The sequence below is a fragment of the Leiobunum rupestre genome, chromosome 6, assembly GCF_980474605.1.
Source record: "Leiobunum rupestre chromosome 6, qqLeiRupe1.1.hap1, whole genome shotgun sequence".
NCBI lineage: Eukaryota > Metazoa > Arthropoda > Arachnida > Opiliones > Sclerosomatidae > Leiobunum > Leiobunum rupestre.
The window spans coordinates 50,486,748-50,505,037 of NC_143389.1; the positions used below are offsets into that span (position 1 = coordinate 50,486,748).

Consider the following 18,290-nt stretch of genomic DNA (forward strand, 5'->3'; position numbering starts at 1 on the left):
TAAATAAAGTGCTCATAAACTGAAACCAAAGATAGCTGCCCCATCCTCTCTTAACTAAGTTTGAGGCAAGTCTTTTAATTTAGTAGAAAATAAAATTGTTCTCTTTAGCTACCGTCACTTTGAAGTTAACTCCTGGTCAAGAAACTGTGGTAAGATGGGATGAAGCGCCGGTTTTTACCTGTACCATTGGTCTCTCACCACCTCCTGATAACCAACAAAGACCACCCCGAAAGTAATGTTAGAAATCTTTAAAAAAAAATGGTTATGTTATAAGGTATTATCTGTACATAATTATGTAAGATACAAGTTATAGGTTAAAACTTCTCAGGCGAGACTATTGGCTATCATTAAAATGAAAAGTTATGGTATTAATGCAAATTGTTTGGCAAAAGAAAATTTAACATTTTTTAATGTTCTACAATTTAAAGGATTACTTTTTTTACAAACTATTGTTTTCCACAATTGTAGAAGTCGCATCTTTAGACCCCCTTTTTGAAATATAATAGGAGCATAATATTACAGAGTGCCTTATTTAAAAAGAAACATATTAGGCGTAACTATTTAAAAGTATGGATTAGCCTATTTAAAAACTATATTGTTTTATTTCTGATTTATTTAAAACTTGTTAATAAGAGTTTAAAAGCCAAAATACGCATTTAACACATTTGTCAGAATTAAAATTCCGAATTTCAAATTGAGAAATAAAACTTTAAATATACATTTTTTCTCACTTTTATTTTGGATAGCTTTCGTATAAAACAGTCTCATTTCTGTACAAAAAAATTCCTGGTAAATAGTATCTACAAGTAATTGTATAACTTTTTAAAAAAATTCATCACTTCTAGAACAAGTGATAATGTAAACTTTGACGTGTACCGGTGACAACGTTTGCTTGCTTCAGATACTGTTTAATGCAAATAAGACCTCGTCGTCATCGTCATCAGTGTTGGACTCAGAGGTCAAATTCATTTCATCCAAATCATTATCATCATCATCTCCTGCATTATCACTTTCATTTGCTTCCGCATCTTCTACATTAAAAAAGGTTAAAAAGTTGGATACTTGCTAGTGTGTGAACATGTTTCGCATTATTATTTATTTCTTACCTGTTGTAAGATCAACAACATCATCCTCACTTTCGCTTTCCATGTCATCATCACCTTCAGATTCTTCATCATCCTCTTCACCCTCATTGTCCTAGAAGCAATTGATTTATGAAGACATTTAAGAAAGTAAATAATTAATTTAGATATGACCTCATCATCTCCTTCCTTCTTCCTTCCAACTTCGTACAATCTACATACTGATTCTGAGCTGCTCACACAATCACGACTCATTTGGTTTTGCTGTAAAACAAGTAATTATTTTCACATCGTAGAATTGATTTTTTTGACTAAAAATATATAACAGCCCATAAAAACAAATCCTGAATGTACTCGGCTTTCCTGAGTTATTTAGCATATTTTCTATTCATATTTTAAACTATTTCCAAGGAGAAAATAGTTCAATTGGGAAAAATATAAAATCTCAGCAATATCCCAATCAGGAAATTTTGAAAATACACTACTTTCGTAATAAGGTAAATGGTTAATTTGAACAATAGAAATACCACATCTCAAGGTAATATCTTAAATCAAAAAGGAACATTGCCTAAAAATGAATTAGAATTCTATAACAGCAATGACACCCCCAACTAAAACTATTGAATTAGCTAAAATCTATGACTCATACTTCAACAATTGCCAGAAAGCAGTCGGTTCTATCAGTAGCTAGATCGTAAATATTTTTTTTGATATCGATGGTGGCTATACTGGAATAGTCAGTGGCATCAAAAGTTCGGAAAGAAGACCCATATTGGCTTTTATGTTGATCTTCGTCAGCTTCCTCATCTTCTTCCAAGACCGCTAAATAAGTTTTTTTTTAGTTAAGAGCATCATTTTGTTAGAACAAGTAGATTTTTATACCTCCAAACATAACATCACCCAGTTTTGTAAATGTAATTTGGCACTGATCTAGAGCCGGTACAGTATGAAGTAAATGAAATGTTCTCAAGTCCCACTAAAAATAAAAAATTTCATTAAATGAAGTTAAAGTAGATTCGTAAACATTATTACAATTTCTGAATTGGATATAATTTCCAGGCCATTAGGATGAAAAATTCCATTTATATGAGGGTTAAATTTATCGAACTTGTGTATAGCCGAACTACTTCTAACATCCCATAAAACTCCATCAGATAGCACTAACTCATCTGAAGGATCAAATGTTGCTCTGTTTTTAGTGTAGTTATTTGACAGTTCAGGGTCTCTCAGTACCATAATTCTTTGGCCAGTAGTTGTATCGTAAATCTAAGTAAATTTATTTAAAATTAGAGTTTGCATAAAGTTGGGGGTTTATAATGTAATAATTACATTAGCAGTATCATATTTTGTGCCAATAATTCTGTCTTGAGAGTGCTTGCTAAATTCGACATAATAGTCTTCTTCAAATGAATGTTTCATTTCAAAAACATCGGTAAATGTCCAAAGGGCAGAAAGGGGCCTTCGCCAGGCTGATGATGTTAAAAGTAAATTTCCATCTCGAGATGGCTCAATATGAGAGATTTCTGATTCGTGGCAATTGTAGGTAGTTTCTTCCTATTTTAAAATAATAAAAACTGTCAAAACTCAAGAAACCAAATGGTAAAAGAAGAAAATTTAATACATACGTTACCACTTTGAATATTGTACACTTTCAATTCTCCTGCCAAAGTTCCCAAAAACAGAAACTGATTGCATGCCTAACAAAAAAAAAAGGTTTGAACACTTTTATGTCATGTTAGTCTAACCAGAAGTCGATGTTGTATTCATCTTTTTATACTGCTAATGATATTTGCTTGAAACGTTTACCTTTCCACGCTCTTGCTAATTTTTTAAAATAAATTTCAGAAAAAATAGTTCAGGGTATTAGTTTAATACAATTTCCTAGAACTATTTCATTTGAAAAATATATGGTTCATAAATAAGTATATATCCATAGGAAAATTGAGCCACAATGCAGTCTATTTTTCTGAAATTTTGCTGAAAAGGCTGAAAAAGCACAACCATTGGAAACTACCTCTACCCCGCGAAAGTATCTGATTAATTGGATAATTCCCTCCTCTTATTATATGTATTATTAACTTCTGGTCTAACTATAAAGCAATTGGTTTTACTTTTGTAACAGAAAAGGCACAACATGTGAAACTGCTGGATCCTTCCGAATCTCTGTATGTTCTTACAGGTCTAAACCTGCTATATATGAATTTCCTGTTTAATCGGGCTCCATCGTAACCACCATATCTGGGTGAAATTTCTCTCCTTTGAATTCTAGCAGCTATACTGACAGGTGCTACATTCCTGAACTGTGGTTCGGGGCATTGATGAGGCCTACAAGAAACGATGTGAGTGAAAATATCTGGCAGATTACTGATATAAAACATACACAAATAGATCGAAAGGTGGACATGTCACAACTGGATTTTTGCATAATGCGTGTTGTTTTCTTAAATACTCCGTGACAATTGAATCAAGGGTGATACTTGAGTTGGAGGAGGTTGTAGGATTTTTTAAGGCAAGATTACTAAGTGGTTGTTTCTTTAACACTGGAGACTGTTGGTAATTTCCAGAGCAGCTTTGAGTCTTTTGTAAGGCCATGGATTTATTATTTTTCGACTGATGATTCTGAAATTTTGGATTATAGGGTTAGTTGATCTGGCAAAGCATCTTTGTGAAAGTCCAGAATTACCTGTGATTTGTGATTGGAAAGATTTAGTCTGATGTGACCTAATGTTGGAGATGACGTTTGGGGTAAGTTTGACACTGAAGCATTCGTTGTTAAAGATACGGATTGTAATCTATCAGCAGCAGTTGCACTTGGTACACAATGCATCGTTTGTATTGGACGAGACTATGGTATTGAAAAATAAACCAACAGTTTAAACACAGTGCTAACATTAAATAACACAAAAATGTTTGATAAAAATATTCACAATTTTCGCTGTAGTTGTTCCGGAAATCACTCTAGAAACTTGACCCACAGGAAATAAAGTTCGGGATACCGTTGGTAACGCCGCTTCTTTCTGCAATATGCCAGCTGCTTCGTTCAACCCTACGTTACATTAAGTAAGAACTTTTAGCTTCCTTATACCTTTTTAATCGAAAAATTTCCTCAAGAACAACCTTTATTCACCAAATGCTGGTGAATTAACTGAAGAAGCTCTTTTTCGTGGAAAATAATTCTGGTTTGAGCAACAACTTCGGCTTTATTGATTTTGGATATTGAAGTTTCTATTCCGGTGGTGAGCGGAGTTCCAGTTACTCGTTCCATCAATTCAATACCATGTTTACAAAATTTAATGTGTTCGTTTCTTTTGTCTTGTAAAACAGGTTCCCTCATGAGAACTAACCAAAAATAATTAACAAATTAAACACAATATTTAGAAAGTATGCTTTAACAGTAAGGAACCTTGTAATTGGCCAGAAGAAAATAAAGGCAATTTGCTTATGATTTGTTTCACAGTATCACATCTTGCTAATCCGCACAGAGCCTTAAAAAATGTAAAGAGGAACTACTTAAGCACTTGATAGTCATTGTTTCACTTCAGAAGTTTAATTACTTTGCATGCTAGTGCTCTAATTGAGTCTGCATCTGTTATGGGTGTTTTCACTGATAACAAATTTAATAAGATCTAGCAGTAAAGTTAATGTCAATTTAATATTATATAAGGTGTATACCCGAGAAATTTAAAACTAACCATGATCCCATTATTCGCCCTAATCACATTCCACATTTTTGATAGCAAATCCTCCCCACTTTTCATTGAAGACCTTTTTTTTGTTGCGCTACCATTCACTCGACCAACTGCGCCTCCCAACTGCAAATGGAGGGTAAATTTATAACTTTGTATTTAAATTTATGTACGCAATATTTACTCTTGACATGGGTCCACAAGCGCAATTAATTATGACATTCAAGGCAGATCTTTGCACATCGGGGTCAGCCACAATCTCTCCCTCAGCCGCTGACAAGACAATACTCATTCCAACAGTTTTTTGGTTTTCCATCACTTGGATGCTGTCGCATAGGGCCAGTTGGGTTTTAGGGGTTACAGAACAAACAGTAAGAACATCAAGGGCGGAACGCACTGTATCAGCCCTGAAATATAAGATTTATTGTTATATTCAGTTAAAAACTTTAAGAGATGCTTGATCTAACCTTCCAGAATAATTCCAATCATAAGACATTGCCACAAGTTGTAGCAAAAGGGGTATACATCCCAATTTAATTAGTTCATCAACCGGTTCCCATTTCACTCTTAGAGGCATAAATTCCAACAGGATCTCTACATTCTCCAATATTGATTCGCTACTAAACCGAGTTGCCTAGAATTATAAAAAAGGTATCCTACTGCAACCTCAAATTATTGAATTTTTTCAATAACTTGTGAATTTATACTTTATATGGTGGAGTTGTTGGATGAGGTGATCCTCCTTGATTTCGAGAATGGAATCTCCTTAACTGTTCTGCTTTAGTGGATAAATGAGCCTCGTAGTATCTTTTTAAGGCTACTGAAACGTGTCTCGCTGTTTGTCGACTAGAGAATACTTGGTCATCGCTTAAAGTGATCTGAGCCATTGAATCAATCACAAAAATATCCAAAGTACTCATCTAAAGGTAAAATTTTACTAGTTATGATGCTTAAAAAAATCGAGGCTAAAATATTACCATATTGAATAATTTCCTTAGACCATCTTGTGCGTCAAACAAATCTAGAATAACTTTAAAACCAAATGTGAAACCAAAAAACATCGTTGCGTGACATCTACTAGAATCGTGGGAACATTCCATTAACCACAAAGAATATTTGACTAGATCTGATAAAACATGTTGTGGTAACAAACACACCTATAAAAAAGATTGTTTTCTTTTTATTCTGCAAGAAGCAATAATTATTTGATAAATTTTGAATACCCTTTCCATAGCATCTTCATTGTACGCTAAATAATAGAGGCACATTGAAACACCAGTCGCTGCGATTGAAGGTCTGTAAACTTGGAGCAACCTTTGAACTCCTCCCATGTTGACAAATTCTATAGCAAATTTCTTATGACAAAGTAAGGCTGCCAAATACTGAAAGAATATTTATTAATATTTGCTTGCTATATTTAAGTACTCTATTTCAAATAACTACTTTTAAAGCCTCAAAAGCCAGTCTAACATCGTGATTTTCATTCAAGTTAATGAAGTGAAATATAAGCGAGAGGGCATTATGTTCGTAAATAAAACCCAGTACGTCTTGGTATTCTCCCATTGGGGTTAAATACTGCAATATGAATCTTTTCTGCATCACAGTGGTTAAGGGGTACATTTGGTAGGAGCCAAACATGAATGGTTCTAATTCAGCCCAACTGCTATTCGAACATTCACTGGCATTTATTGGTGGAATTGTGGGAATATCAGCTCTACCAGGTGATAATGACTGACGCTAAAATTTTAGGAAAAATAATCAAAATTATTTTCACGTTATATTGTAGCAATCCCAAGGATGACTTTAATCACTTACACATACCCGAGTAGGCATTTTCCTTTTCTCTGGTGTTTTTTGAGTTTGGCCATTTGTGAGTAGAAGGTCATCAGAGTCCTTGTCGGATTTGTTTCTTTTGTTTAGGTGAGCAAAAGGTCTTTCAATCACTTTGTCATCTTTCTCAGTAGATTTACTAACAAATGTACCATCTTCTTGACTTAATTTTCTGAGTCTTTTCAACATTAATGGTACCTGAATAGAGTCAATGTATAATTATAGTAATAATTACCAGTTACTCTATAAGTTGATTTTTCTTACGAGATGAGAATTTTGTTCTCTGTAATTCGTAGCGATATCCTGAACTTCCATTGCTGCGGCTAAGAGACCAATTGCATACGACTGAAGTGGATTTTTGGCATTTTCAGCCCATGAAAATAGTCTCTGAACTAATCCTTCCTGAAATTTTGTATAAATGAGTTCATAATTGGGTATTTAATCATACATAAAAACTGATGTTCATACCGTATCCTGAAATACCACTGATGTTTCTAAACCAGGACAGATATCATAAAGTAATCTACAAGCAACGGTATTTAGATCTCTGTTTTCCCTGTGCATAACATAATTATTGACCAGCTAGAAGAAAACTAGGTGAGTTTATGTTATTTCTAATAGTTTAGCATGACTTGGTGAAATACTTTATTCATAAATTCATCATTCTTGAATAATAACTTTAAAACATGTCCAAATGAGCAATCAGGATGAGCCCGGCCTAAAAACAGTTGTTTTTTAAACAAATATTAAGTTATGATGGTTTATCTCTGAATTTTTTTAATATTATAATAATTACTTGGGTGTCTATCGTCAAATGGATCTGGATCCATTTTAAGATACGCTTCAGTCTCCTTCTCAATTAACTCTGCAATACTGTAATATTCACAAGAAAAATAAATATTAAACATGAAAATAAACTTTGCACTTAAATGTCACCCATGTTATTTTCTTATAGAGGAAAAAACCAATTTTAGGTTAGATCTAATAGTGTTTTATATTACGTAAAATTCAATCAATTGGAAATTGAACTATACAGAATTCTATATATTAAGAATTATGACCGACCTGGTTAAAACTTTGATAATTTCTGAAGGGTTGCTATTTTCTTTTTCCCATTTTTCAAGCAATTCCGTCAATTGAGATGTAGAATCGATTGCAGCCATTATAAAAATTGTTGATAATTATAACCAATGCCAATTTCAATCAATTTCCTAGAAAATGGTAAATAAATTTTACATATTAGACCTAGATTAGAATGTAAACCAATTCTTTCTAATATATTTTTCATTAGCATATTGAGATGTTTTTGTCTTTATTGTTTGTTCAACTAAGTTCTAAGTTGGCCTTTTTTTACAAAGGCTTAATTAAAAAGTAAATATTAACTTACTTTTATAAAACTTTTAAGATAAAACAAAATTATAAATGTTTTTTTAAAAACGAATAAAAAGGTGTACAATCATAATAATGTCCTGTTACTTGTTTTGTATGGAAAAATTAAGGTTTTTTACAAATAATTAAAGAAAGGAAGCACGTTTATTTTAGTTACCGCTTTTAGGATGATGGAATCGGAAATACTTTTAACCAAAAAGACCGCAGTATTGCCATAAAGATAAATTGTTAACATTTTCCGGGCTATTTTTCTTTAAATAAAAAATCTAACACAGGGAAATCAGGAATATATTTGGCTTTGAATAAAACGAACAATTTCAATTAATTTACCTTAAGATATTTAATTTTTGTTTTAGGAAAATTTTGCTAAACCACTTGAAGTAAGAAATAATCTCTTAGGCTTTGGCAACACTGTTTCAAGGCTGAAGCTTTGCTGACGTCATCTTACTCACATTGAATTAATCGAAACTATTGGCTGAAATTATCTTCGACCAATCATGTTCTTGTCGGTTGTGTTGTAAAATTGCCGGGAAGAAGCGTTTATTTCGGCCTTGTTTGGACGCCATTTTTGACAAAGGAGAGCTCTTGGGGAGAAGTTTCCTGATTCCCAGATTCCTTGGAAGAAAACCTTTTCTTAATACAAAACTTTGTTATTAACTTTTGACGGCAAACACTACGATGGAACCGCAAGCCGCTCAACAAGCCGTTGAACTTGAATTGGAAACAAACAATTCTTCGAATCTGAATGTACGCCGTCCTTTTGACCCAGTCGCCCATGATCTTGATAGGCAAGACTTTTTTTTATAATATTGGTTTTTAATATATTGTTAGATATTATTTGTTAATGCTTCTCTTCATAGTGTGTTACAAGTTTTTTTAGCTTGAAATTCTTTTGCAGCTCTTTCCGACTTACAAAGTTTGCAGACTTAAGAGGATGAGGGTGTAAAGTCCCCCAGGAGGTTCTCTTGAAACTCTTGGAGGGACTGACCCAGGACACTGACAATGGCCAAGAGGAGCAGTTCATGCTACTGCCTAAAATGGGTAATTAACCAAGTTATATGTCTAATATTAGTTACAATAGAGTAATGCCGTTTTTAAAACCGCGTGACGTCATAGATGGCGCCATTTTTGGGGAATATATTTTATCTATAACTAAATAACCATGGTCAGGTCACCCAATGTTTTTGCCTTGGACACTAAAGTGTGCATAATTGCTGTTGTTAACTTCTAAGAATATAAATATAGATAATTGTGTAACCACTGTTATACACTACAATTAGTTGCCCTTTTATTTAACCATGCTGATTAAAATAAAATTTATTTACCATACCAGGCATTGGCATGGATTGCAGTGTCACCCCATTACGCCATGGGGGACTCTCCCTCATTCAGACAACGGACTTTTTTTATCCCCTGGTTGAAGATCCATACATAATGGTTAATTTCAATTTTTAAAATAATTAAATATTATTTTAATTTTAATTTCTAAATGAGCAGGGAAAAATTGCGTGTGCTAATGTTTTGAGTGACTTATACGCAATGGGAATAACAGAATGCGATAACATGTTGATGCTGCTTGGTGTTAGCAGTAAATTAACAGAGAAGGAAAGAGATGTAGTTATACCGCTCATGATGAAAGGCTTCAAGGTCAGTCCCATAAAACTCTTTCAGTGAATAGCCACTCATGTCGATATTTGATTGCAGGATTGTGCCTACTCTGCTGGAACCCAGATTACTGGTGGACAGACTGTTCTAAACCCTTGGATTACCATTGGTGGAGTTGCCACAAGTGTTTGTCAGCCCAATGAGTTCATTGTGTAAGCCTGGCTTTTATATATCATATCCAAAAAGCAACATTACATACAAAGTATAGTAATATGTGTTCTCTATAGTCCAGATAATGCAGTGGTTGGCGATGTGTTGGTTCTTACAAAACCCCTGGGTACGCAAGTTGCTGTCAGCGCCCATGCTTGGCTAGAAATTCCTGAAAGGTGGAACCGAATTAGATTAGTTGTTACTGAAGAGGATGTGAAAAAAGCTTATCACCGAGCTCAGGACAGCATGGCGAGGCTAAACCGCACGAGTAATTTATATTTGACTCCCCCCTCCCCTTATTAAAATTTTAGGTAATCAATTCATCATTATTTTTGCTAAAAGCGGCCAGATTGATGCACAAATTCAATGCCCATGGAGCTACGGATGTCACAGGCTTTGGATTGTTAGGCCACGCCCAAAACTTGGCAAATATACAAAAGAATGAAGTTTCTTTCGTTATTCACAATCTACCTGTTATTGCTAAAATGGCTGCTGTTGCCAAAGCTTGTGGAAATATTTTCAATCTTCTTACTGGCTTTTCTCCTGAAACTTCTGGTAATAATCAATCTTGGCTAGGGCTGTGCGAGTAGTGGTTTTAGGCAATCGAGTCGGTTATAGAGTATTAAATATTTTTTTGAGTTTTCGAGTCGAGTAATATTGAAGTAGCAGGGTTCGTACAGAACCTGGAAAACCTGGATAAGTCAGGGATCTGTAAAATGGAAGGAAAATGTCAGGGATTTAAATAATTTCGTAGAAAGTCAGGGATTTTAGTTAGTCAACCAAAGCACACATTAACAAAGAATTTTTACCTAAAATAATAAAAAAATGTCCAAAATATAACCGAAAAGGTCAGGAATATTGGCAAAAATTGGTCAGGGATAACCTGGAAAAGTCAGGGATTTTAGATCAGAAATTTTCGTACAAACCCTGAGTAGTCGATTAATCAAGTACGTGATTAATGGGAAACTTTCTCTTATTTGAGTCGAGTAACTAAAAAAACCTCCCAAGTAATATTTTTAACGAGTCGGGTTATTGAGTACTTGATTAGGAGCTGGTTTTATTCAAGTAATTATTACATTAAATTTAAATGGAGAATAAAGTATTAGTTTAATAATTGGTTAAAGCATGACTGATACTTCATAGTATTTTTATTAAAAACAGTTACATTTTTACATGTTTACCGGAGCTTTTGGGTTAGAGACCTCTCGTCAAGCGGTATTTTGTTCTGAATAATTTACAGTATAAAGTCACTTTCAATGCTGAAAAATATTCCTTTAATTTAAATGAACCACAGTTTCCACAATTTTGTAAGTACCGTTTATTGTCCCCCAAAAAGTTGTAAAAACCCCTCTTTGAACTTTGAAGCAACAAGGATAGAAAAAACTAATACTCGACGACTTTAGAGAGCAGCTTATTGGAGTAATCGGGTACCCGAATATGCAATTTTTTGGTACTCTGTAATCTAATGAGTATTCTCCAATTACCTATTCGAAGGAGAGTTCGAGTACTCTACCTCAAAAAAGGCAGAGTACTTGCACAGCCCTAATCTTGGCTCTTATTTGAATTTCGTGTTTTCTATACTTTCAGGTGGTCTGTTGATTTGTTTGCCTAGAGAACAAGCTGCTGCTTTCTGCAAAGACATAGAGAAGCAAGAAGGCTACCAAGCTTGGATTATAGGGATTGTTGAGAAAGGAAACAGAACTGCAAGAATTATCGACAAGCCAAGGGTCATTGAAGTTCCTTCTAAAGAGAAAGATGGTGAACTGTGGTAGTTGCAGTTGCAGTTGGCTGCGGTGCTTTTAACTTTCAAGCTGATTCTTTAAGATCCAAAATAAGACTTTTAGGGGTATTTGCATTCCAAATTTAAAAAAAAAACTATATAAATAATATTGTGTTCTCTAACAATTCGTTCTTAGGCTTTTTCCCTCATAATCAAACCCTAGAAAAAAATTCTTACTTATTGTTCGTTAATTAGGAGAAATTGACATACTTATTATGATGAATGCATTTTACATCACACTTTCTAGGCCCCATTTTCATTTTTCATTTTCTCTCTAAATTTAAAAAGTAGTCATCGGAATGCTGCTAATAATTAGTGTTTGAAACTGCACCATGACATTGCGCTAGTCAATTTTGTAAATAGCAAAATCTAGAGCGATTGATGATTGTTCAATGCGTTAAGAGATGCTATTATTAGCTTTTTTCCCCCAATAATGGTTTGTCAATTCAAATGATTAAACAATTTGATTGTACGAATATACCTTTATTTAATGTTAAAACATCATAAACCCCTTTTTTTAAGTACTGATAAACCTAATATATATATATATATAGATAACCAATTGTTATATTTAAAAATCATTAGTTAACCATTCTTTGAGGACAGCCTTTCTGATATCCACAAGGAGGTGCCATTCGGGCTGCTAATTGCTCAAACAGTAAGGGTTGTTTGCAATAGTCACATTCCTGGGATAGAAAAAGTAGGGTTAAGAATTTAAATACAGGATTGAAACTCTTCTTAAATTACCTTTGTGCAAGATTCACTTTTTAGCTCTAAACCACATTCTTTCCATACATCCAAAAGATCATTAACAAATTTGTTCATCATTTCACTGTCGTGGAAAGGTGTTGGTGCTATACGTAGTTTCTCTTCCCCCTTTTTAACAGTAGGGTAATTGATAGCTTGGACATATTGCCCGTGTTTAGCTATCAGACGATTCGAAAGGTTGCTAGCGTACCAGGGATCCCCTACCTATTTAAAATTAGCAAAGGTTAGACATTCACAAGAATACGCCCTTTCATACAGGAGATTACATGAACTGGAATGATATGGCTTGGGCAATGAACAACTGGTATTCCTACTGACATTAGCTTTTTTCTTAAATATTGAACATTTTCTTGGTGCTTGTACCGTAGCAATTGGCCCTCTTCACTTTTTAAGATCTGGGGGATGTAACGATTGAAATATATAAGATGATATACACCATATTTAGAATTTGATGAACATACCTGAATTGCAACTCTAGCCCCTCGTAGTACAGTTGGGGGTAGAGAAGTTGTAAAGATGAATCCAGCGGCGTAACTTCTAACCATATCCACCAAATTTGAAGTCCCCGCAATGTAACCACCAATATTACCAAATGCTTTCCCTAGTTTGGAATAAGAAGAATGTTATAAACATCCTTTTATCGGTATATTTGCGTCATTACCCAGAGTTCCAGAAATTATATCCATTTTATGCATAACTCCATCTCTATCTCCTATTCCACCTCCTCTTTCCCCGTATAAACCAACAGCGTGAACTTCGTCAACAAATGTAATAGCTCCGTATCTATGGGCTATATCACACATTTCTTCTAATGGACATACAGCCCCTAAACCGTTAAAAAAATAATCAGTACATTGATGCTATAACCTTATAATGGGCATTATATACCTGTCATTGAATGGACTGTTTCAAACACAACAATTTTTGGAATAGATTTATCTACACGATCAAGTAACTCTTCTAAATGTTCTGGATCATTGTGCCTAAAAACATGTTTAGGAACACCGCTATTTCTAATTCCCTGAATCATGGAAGCATGATTGCCAGCATCAGAAAATATATGGCAACCTATTTAGAGAATAAATTGAGGTTCAATATCCTAAAGAATATATTTTTAAATTTACCAGGCATCAGCTTGGCTAAAGTAAAGAGAGTCGAATCATTGGCTACAAAACATGACGTAAATAACAATGCAGCCTCTTTGTTATGCAAATCTGCCATTTCCTTTTCAAGTTCTTCGTGCAACATTGAATTCCCAGCAATGTTTCTAGTTCCTCCTGCCCCTACACCGTGGTCCAAAACTGCATTTCTAAAAAAAAAAAAGTAATATTAATTTGACCAAATAATGACATTTAGTGATAAAATAGTAACTCTTACATCACAGCTTCCTTAACTTGGGGGTGTCTACTCATCCCCAAATAATCATTGCTGCACCAAACAGTTATGGGTTTGGCTCCATCAGTGTACTCTTGAGCATGAGGGAAATTCTCAGCAATACGATTAACTTTTTTAAACACGCGATAGGTGTGATCCTTTTTTTTCTTAGAAATTTGCTCCCCAAAAAAATCCTGGTACAAAAATTGGTTGCTCGGCTTTTCTTGGCCCAGATCAATTAGGTCTCTTTGCAATTCTGGACTAGCCCTTTTAACAGTTGGTTTAACGCTATCCAAGAAAGGGCATTTGCTTTCTTTATTTGGCCCTATTTTGAATATTTTAGTTTAGGAAAGTCCGTGAGTTATGTTAGCTTTTGTCACAGTTACCAGGCATATCCACTGGGGCAGTTGATGCCAATCTAACCATGTAGGGACACTGGTCCATGTAGGTTTTCACGATGCTACTACCGTAGTTACGGAGAAAGGTGGATGGAAGCTTTGATAGGAATGGGCAGGGCATGTTCGTGTTATGCGAAAGATGTCGATACGAATTTCCTATAATGGAAAGTTAAAGTATTCTTTATATTTGTTTTATTTAACTTACCCTAATAGTATATGTTATTGACCTTTAATTTTAATTAGGGCAGTGTTGTTTATAATTTCATTCAGAACAAAATACTAAATCTATTGATAATAGGAAAGAATTATTTTACCATATCTCTTTATGAGTTTCGTGTAAGGAAAATGTAAAAAGAAATTAAATTTTCCCACTAAAAACTCCTTTTTAGACTCAATTTCTTGACTTTCAATAATACGATACCTTTTAACAAAAATATTAAACCTAAAACTTGAACGACATTAAGCAAAAACAATTATCGGAACTCAAAGGCACATCAAGAAATTCGGGAGCAGCGGGACTAATTTAAATTTTTATTTACCTCGCTAAAAATCCTTCAAAAAAGAACGTTTGAATGCTCTAGAATCCGTTTAATATTTTCTTATTAATTACTTTCGTAGTTGGTTACGTGGCACAGTTTTTTGGTGTAGAAGAGGAGCTTTAGTAAGAGACTTATCACTAGACCAGTGTGAAAGCTGAGAAAGGATAGAGATTGTGCACGTATTTATTTCGCCTAGAGTGTAGTCGATGTCGACGCCGATGCCGTCCTTAAAGGACCTTAACATGATAACTTTCTTGATTATATAATTATCTCAATAACCTTTCCTCTTCATTTATTGACCCATATATGTAGCTGCTCGATAAGTTTTTTTTTATTCGATTGTAACGTGTGGGACAGTTCAGTCCTCTCGTCCATCAGATTAATCAGGGCGAGATATGTGTAACGGCCACGCCGACGGTCATCCTCACACGGCCATCCACAAACTCTGCCTCCCGGACGCTTGGGATTACAGGAGTCAGCCACTACTCCCGGCTGCTCGATTAGTTCAATTAAGGGGCCACAGAATCATCTAAAAGGTTCTTATAGTGATAGCATATCCGACCAATCAAATTGTCGACTCTGGAGACTAGCGGAAAATAACTGAAATTCAATTATATCATGGTTATATTTCGTCAGTAGAGGATTAATGAACCCACAGTTCATATGTCGGAGTACAATCGATACAAATGTATACGACATTAAAATTTTATGAGTATATCCAGGAATTACTTTATTAAAGGGACTTTCAAGAGACCCTCTAGTCAATTTAAAATACGTCATTCGGTCGCCGTTCGTTGTGAAGCTAAAGTTACGACCGAATGACGTATTTCAAATCGACTAGGTCTTTCTTGAAAGTCCCTTTAAGAACTATTCAGAAGTGCTATGACTCAAAAATAAACACAACTTAACGGGAATATAGCGTCCAGTATTTCTGTAGCCTCCAAATGGCATTTTCGACACTGTATAGTGGCCTGTTGCGGATAATATCTTAAAAATTGTGGAGGTCTTTAGTAATGGCGATAATTATAAAAGTGTACAATACTTATTTTTCAGATACGTCTTATGGACTTGACGCAAATCGGTTTCATTAGATTGTGTGTGCATTGCATAGAAAACGTCGGGCACCTATCGGCGATTGTATGTATACTATTGTCTGGGACATCTTGTTAACTTTAAACTTGACTGTGATTTCCCCCCAAGGTTATTCTTAAAATTGCGTAATATTAGAGGAATCCATTATCTAAATACACATATTTCATATGCTTTAGTGATAAATGTGACGCAATGCAATCTACTAAAGTGCTAAAATTACGTTTTATCGGGAGGGGAAACGCGAGATGCCAATAATAGTTACTGAGAATTTCCAAAAAAAAAGTTAAATTACTTTGCCATGTTTTGAAACAATATCCAAACTGCTGTATGAGAGATTTTCTGCTTACCTAAAAAGGAAAAGATGCCAATTTGGAAATTAGGCTACTTTTGAGAAAACAATAAATTTATAATAAGCACTCTTTTTATTATAAACTTCCGTTTATCCCAAGTTGTATGCCGAAAAGTAAAAAAATCAGACGTTTTGTTTGAGGAAATTAAATGTATTGTGCTTATTCGTTAATGAGTTTGAACTTAATTTCTTGGACGTGTGTAAAATTACTGTTCACCTAATGTAAGGACGCAGTTTACAGTTTATAATTTCCTAGAAATCCTTTCCCTTTTTTCTATAAAACCGGTCGGTTGAGGAAACTGGATTATAATTTACAGATGCCGGCATATAAAGTAGGTTTACGTTTTAGCGGAATAGTCTATACTCCCAATGACAGTTACACTCACATAATATGTCCATACGTATTTTATGGAAAAACCGTACGTACGTAAGAGGGAGGGCGATAAAATGCCAAGCTGTACCGCTACTTTGAGCGATTGCTATGTTAATAGAACAAATACATCGCATGGTTAAGGAAATTGCAGACTGTCCATTTGTCCATAGTAAAACGAAATTTAAAAACGCTTATTAAAAGTGGGTCAATAGTTCGCACGGACACCCCTTTTTCCTTGGCTAATGACTATTTGGCAATTTTTCTTCCGGTTTTTAAAGATTTACCCCTCCCTCCTAAACTTTAATTGTACAATGGAAAATAATGGTTTTGTAAACGTCAAGTGAAATTACAAACTGAAGTAAATTCCACTCAAGGTAATTATTTTATCGAAGGTTAAAACGTTTGCGAAATTCCAGTTTCGAAACTTACGCGAGTAATATAAATGAAGCCATTTGGTTAGAAATACAACAATACAATATTGCTTAAAACGCTTTTTTTATAATGTAAAATAGAACGAAATCTATTTAAGGAAATACAATCTATATATTTTTTCGCAAAGTACTTTAAATAGGTTACTCTAAACGAGTTTCATGAAACTAAAAACTCCGCCCCTATAGAAAGTCAAACGAAAGTTTAATAAAAACAAATTAAAGGAAGTTTTAACTTTTTCTCGAAATTATTGCAAAAGTTTTAAAGATTTCTTCTTGGGATTTTTTTCATTACCGTTTTTAAGCAATATCTTAAAATATTTAACTTACGGAACTTGCCGTTGTCGCCGCGATCATGACAGTTGCTTAACAGGTTGATTTTAAACTTGTATTTCAAATAATAATATAATTTAGTTACGTCTAATGTAAGGGAAAATTTGATGTACCTATCCGGTAACCGCGTCGAGTAAAAAGTGATCGCCGTAACATTTAAACGGAACGCTGTGGCCGCGTTTTAGGAGTTTATGACGTCAGCCAAGTGGATCATAGACAGTGGTTTAGCGAGTTTTCGAAACGCAATTTTTTGGTCATTGAAATTATATGGAACTCCAAATCTAAATTGCATTTATATTCTTATAATTTGGTTTGTGGGTATTATAATAAATTAAGCGACACAGTTGAAATCATCTTAATTACAGTATGAAAATATTCCCAAAATTGACTTAAAAAAAGCCTTTTCACTTAATTCGCTTTTTGCGTCATTGACAAATAATAGATACATTTTTAATTTGTTTATGGTTTCACTAACTGACGTAGTGTTGTTATGAAAAATATTACATTTCAAACATGGATGATTTTAGGTTATATTCGATCATGAGTAAGTTTTTGGGTTTGTTTTAGGTCTCAAGTAAAATAGCGTTTCCTATGTTATAATCACGTAGGCAACAAAATAGCAATCGGAAGTACAAAAATTCACAATTAAAGTGGAGGGGAACAGAATCGTTTGAATTCGCTTTTTCAGTTTACACAGAGCCACGTATACAACTTGAGAAGCTCATAAGCGACTGCATTTTCGTTCAAAGATAATTATATACCTCGTACCCTAGATTCGAAATCATTGCTTTGTACGTGGTCAATAGCGTTTACCCACTTCCTACCGGAACTCCGATAAAATAACCCCATAGTTACAATGGTAACCAACTATAAAAAACGATGCGAAAAAAAGGATTTCGCTTTTTCCGATGTGCATCGTGACGTCAGTAAAACTTGTACGGAATATTTGTCTCGTGTGATTTCACCGATGAGCATCGTGAAGTCAAAAGTTACTTTCCACTATTTTTTGAAACGTAGCGACAGACGGTACTAAAAATTTATATTACTGTACGCC

The 18,290-nt window shown here is 34.3% G+C and overlaps 4 protein-coding genes across 7 annotated transcripts in view; 2 read left to right on the plus strand and 2 right to left on the minus strand.

Moving 5' to 3' along the window:
- Positions 1–683, plus strand: part of Nuak (Nuak family kinase 1) — a 46,507-nt gene extending 45,824 nt beyond the window's left edge. The window contains exon 8 of the mRNA XM_090177215.1: positions 109–683. Within this exon, the coding sequence (XP_090033341.1) occupies positions 109–236 (128 nt within the window). The 3' untranslated portion in view covers positions 237–683. The remainder of the gene's footprint in view (positions 1–108) is intronic.
- mahj (LisH and WD40 domain-containing protein mahjong) lies at positions 644–8,218 on the minus strand. Its single transcript, XM_090177216.1, has 29 exons — positions 8,145–8,218; positions 7,664–7,809; positions 7,395–7,471; positions 7,243–7,316; positions 7,067–7,180; positions 6,863–7,000; positions 6,584–6,796; positions 6,212–6,505; positions 5,992–6,150; positions 5,746–5,925; positions 5,476–5,688; positions 5,236–5,402; positions 4,953–5,175; positions 4,775–4,894; positions 4,637–4,708; positions 4,486–4,567; positions 4,200–4,421; positions 4,010–4,128; positions 3,766–3,927; positions 3,463–3,701; positions 3,194–3,407; positions 2,708–2,779; positions 2,412–2,636; positions 2,115–2,348; positions 1,965–2,058; positions 1,732–1,904; positions 1,257–1,346; positions 1,107–1,197; positions 644–1,031 (listed from the first exon to the last, which is right to left on the minus strand). Exons 2-29 carry the CDS (start codon positions 7,759–7,761, stop codon positions 898–900), a joined length of 4,293 nt encoding a protein of 1,430 aa, XP_090033342.1. The 5' UTR covers positions 7,762–7,809; positions 8,145–8,218; the 3' UTR covers positions 644–897.
- Positions 8,219–8,499: 281 nt separating this feature from the next.
- On the plus strand, positions 8,500–12,039 carry Sps1 (inactive selenide, water dikinase). The gene is made up of 8 exons (XM_090176878.1): positions 8,500–8,775; positions 8,886–9,028; positions 9,321–9,424; positions 9,485–9,634; positions 9,692–9,804; positions 9,880–10,070; positions 10,145–10,357; positions 11,390–12,039. Exons 2-8 carry the CDS (start codon positions 9,010–9,012, stop codon positions 11,572–11,574), a joined length of 975 nt encoding a protein of 324 aa, XP_090033004.1. The 5' UTR covers positions 8,500–8,775; positions 8,886–9,009; the 3' UTR covers positions 11,575–12,039.
- A 5-nt stretch (positions 12,040–12,044) lies between these two features.
- Positions 12,045–17,330, minus strand: Alas (5-aminolevulinate synthase). Of its 4 annotated transcripts, none has more exons than XM_090176873.1 (11): positions 17,234–17,330; positions 16,046–16,100; positions 14,111–14,278; positions 13,728–14,049; positions 13,475–13,659; positions 13,239–13,418; positions 13,012–13,176; positions 12,812–12,951; positions 12,617–12,745; positions 12,330–12,554; positions 12,045–12,268 (listed from the first exon to the last, which is right to left on the minus strand). In XM_090176873.1, the coding sequence occupies exons 1-11, from the start codon at positions 17,258–17,260 to the stop codon at positions 12,164–12,166; spliced, it is 1,701 nt and encodes a 566-aa protein (XP_090032999.1). In that variant the 5' UTR covers positions 17,261–17,330; the 3' UTR covers positions 12,045–12,163. The 4 variants fall into 4 exon arrangements, with proteins under 4 accessions (XP_090032999.1, XP_090033001.1, XP_090033002.1 ...); XM_090176875.1 differs by lacking the exons at positions 16,046–16,100; positions 17,234–17,330 and adding exons at positions 14,350–14,407; positions 14,662–15,036; XM_090176876.1 differs by lacking the exons at positions 16,046–16,100; positions 17,234–17,330 and adding an exon at positions 15,571–15,593.
- Between the last annotated feature and the right edge of the window lie 960 nt (positions 17,331–18,290).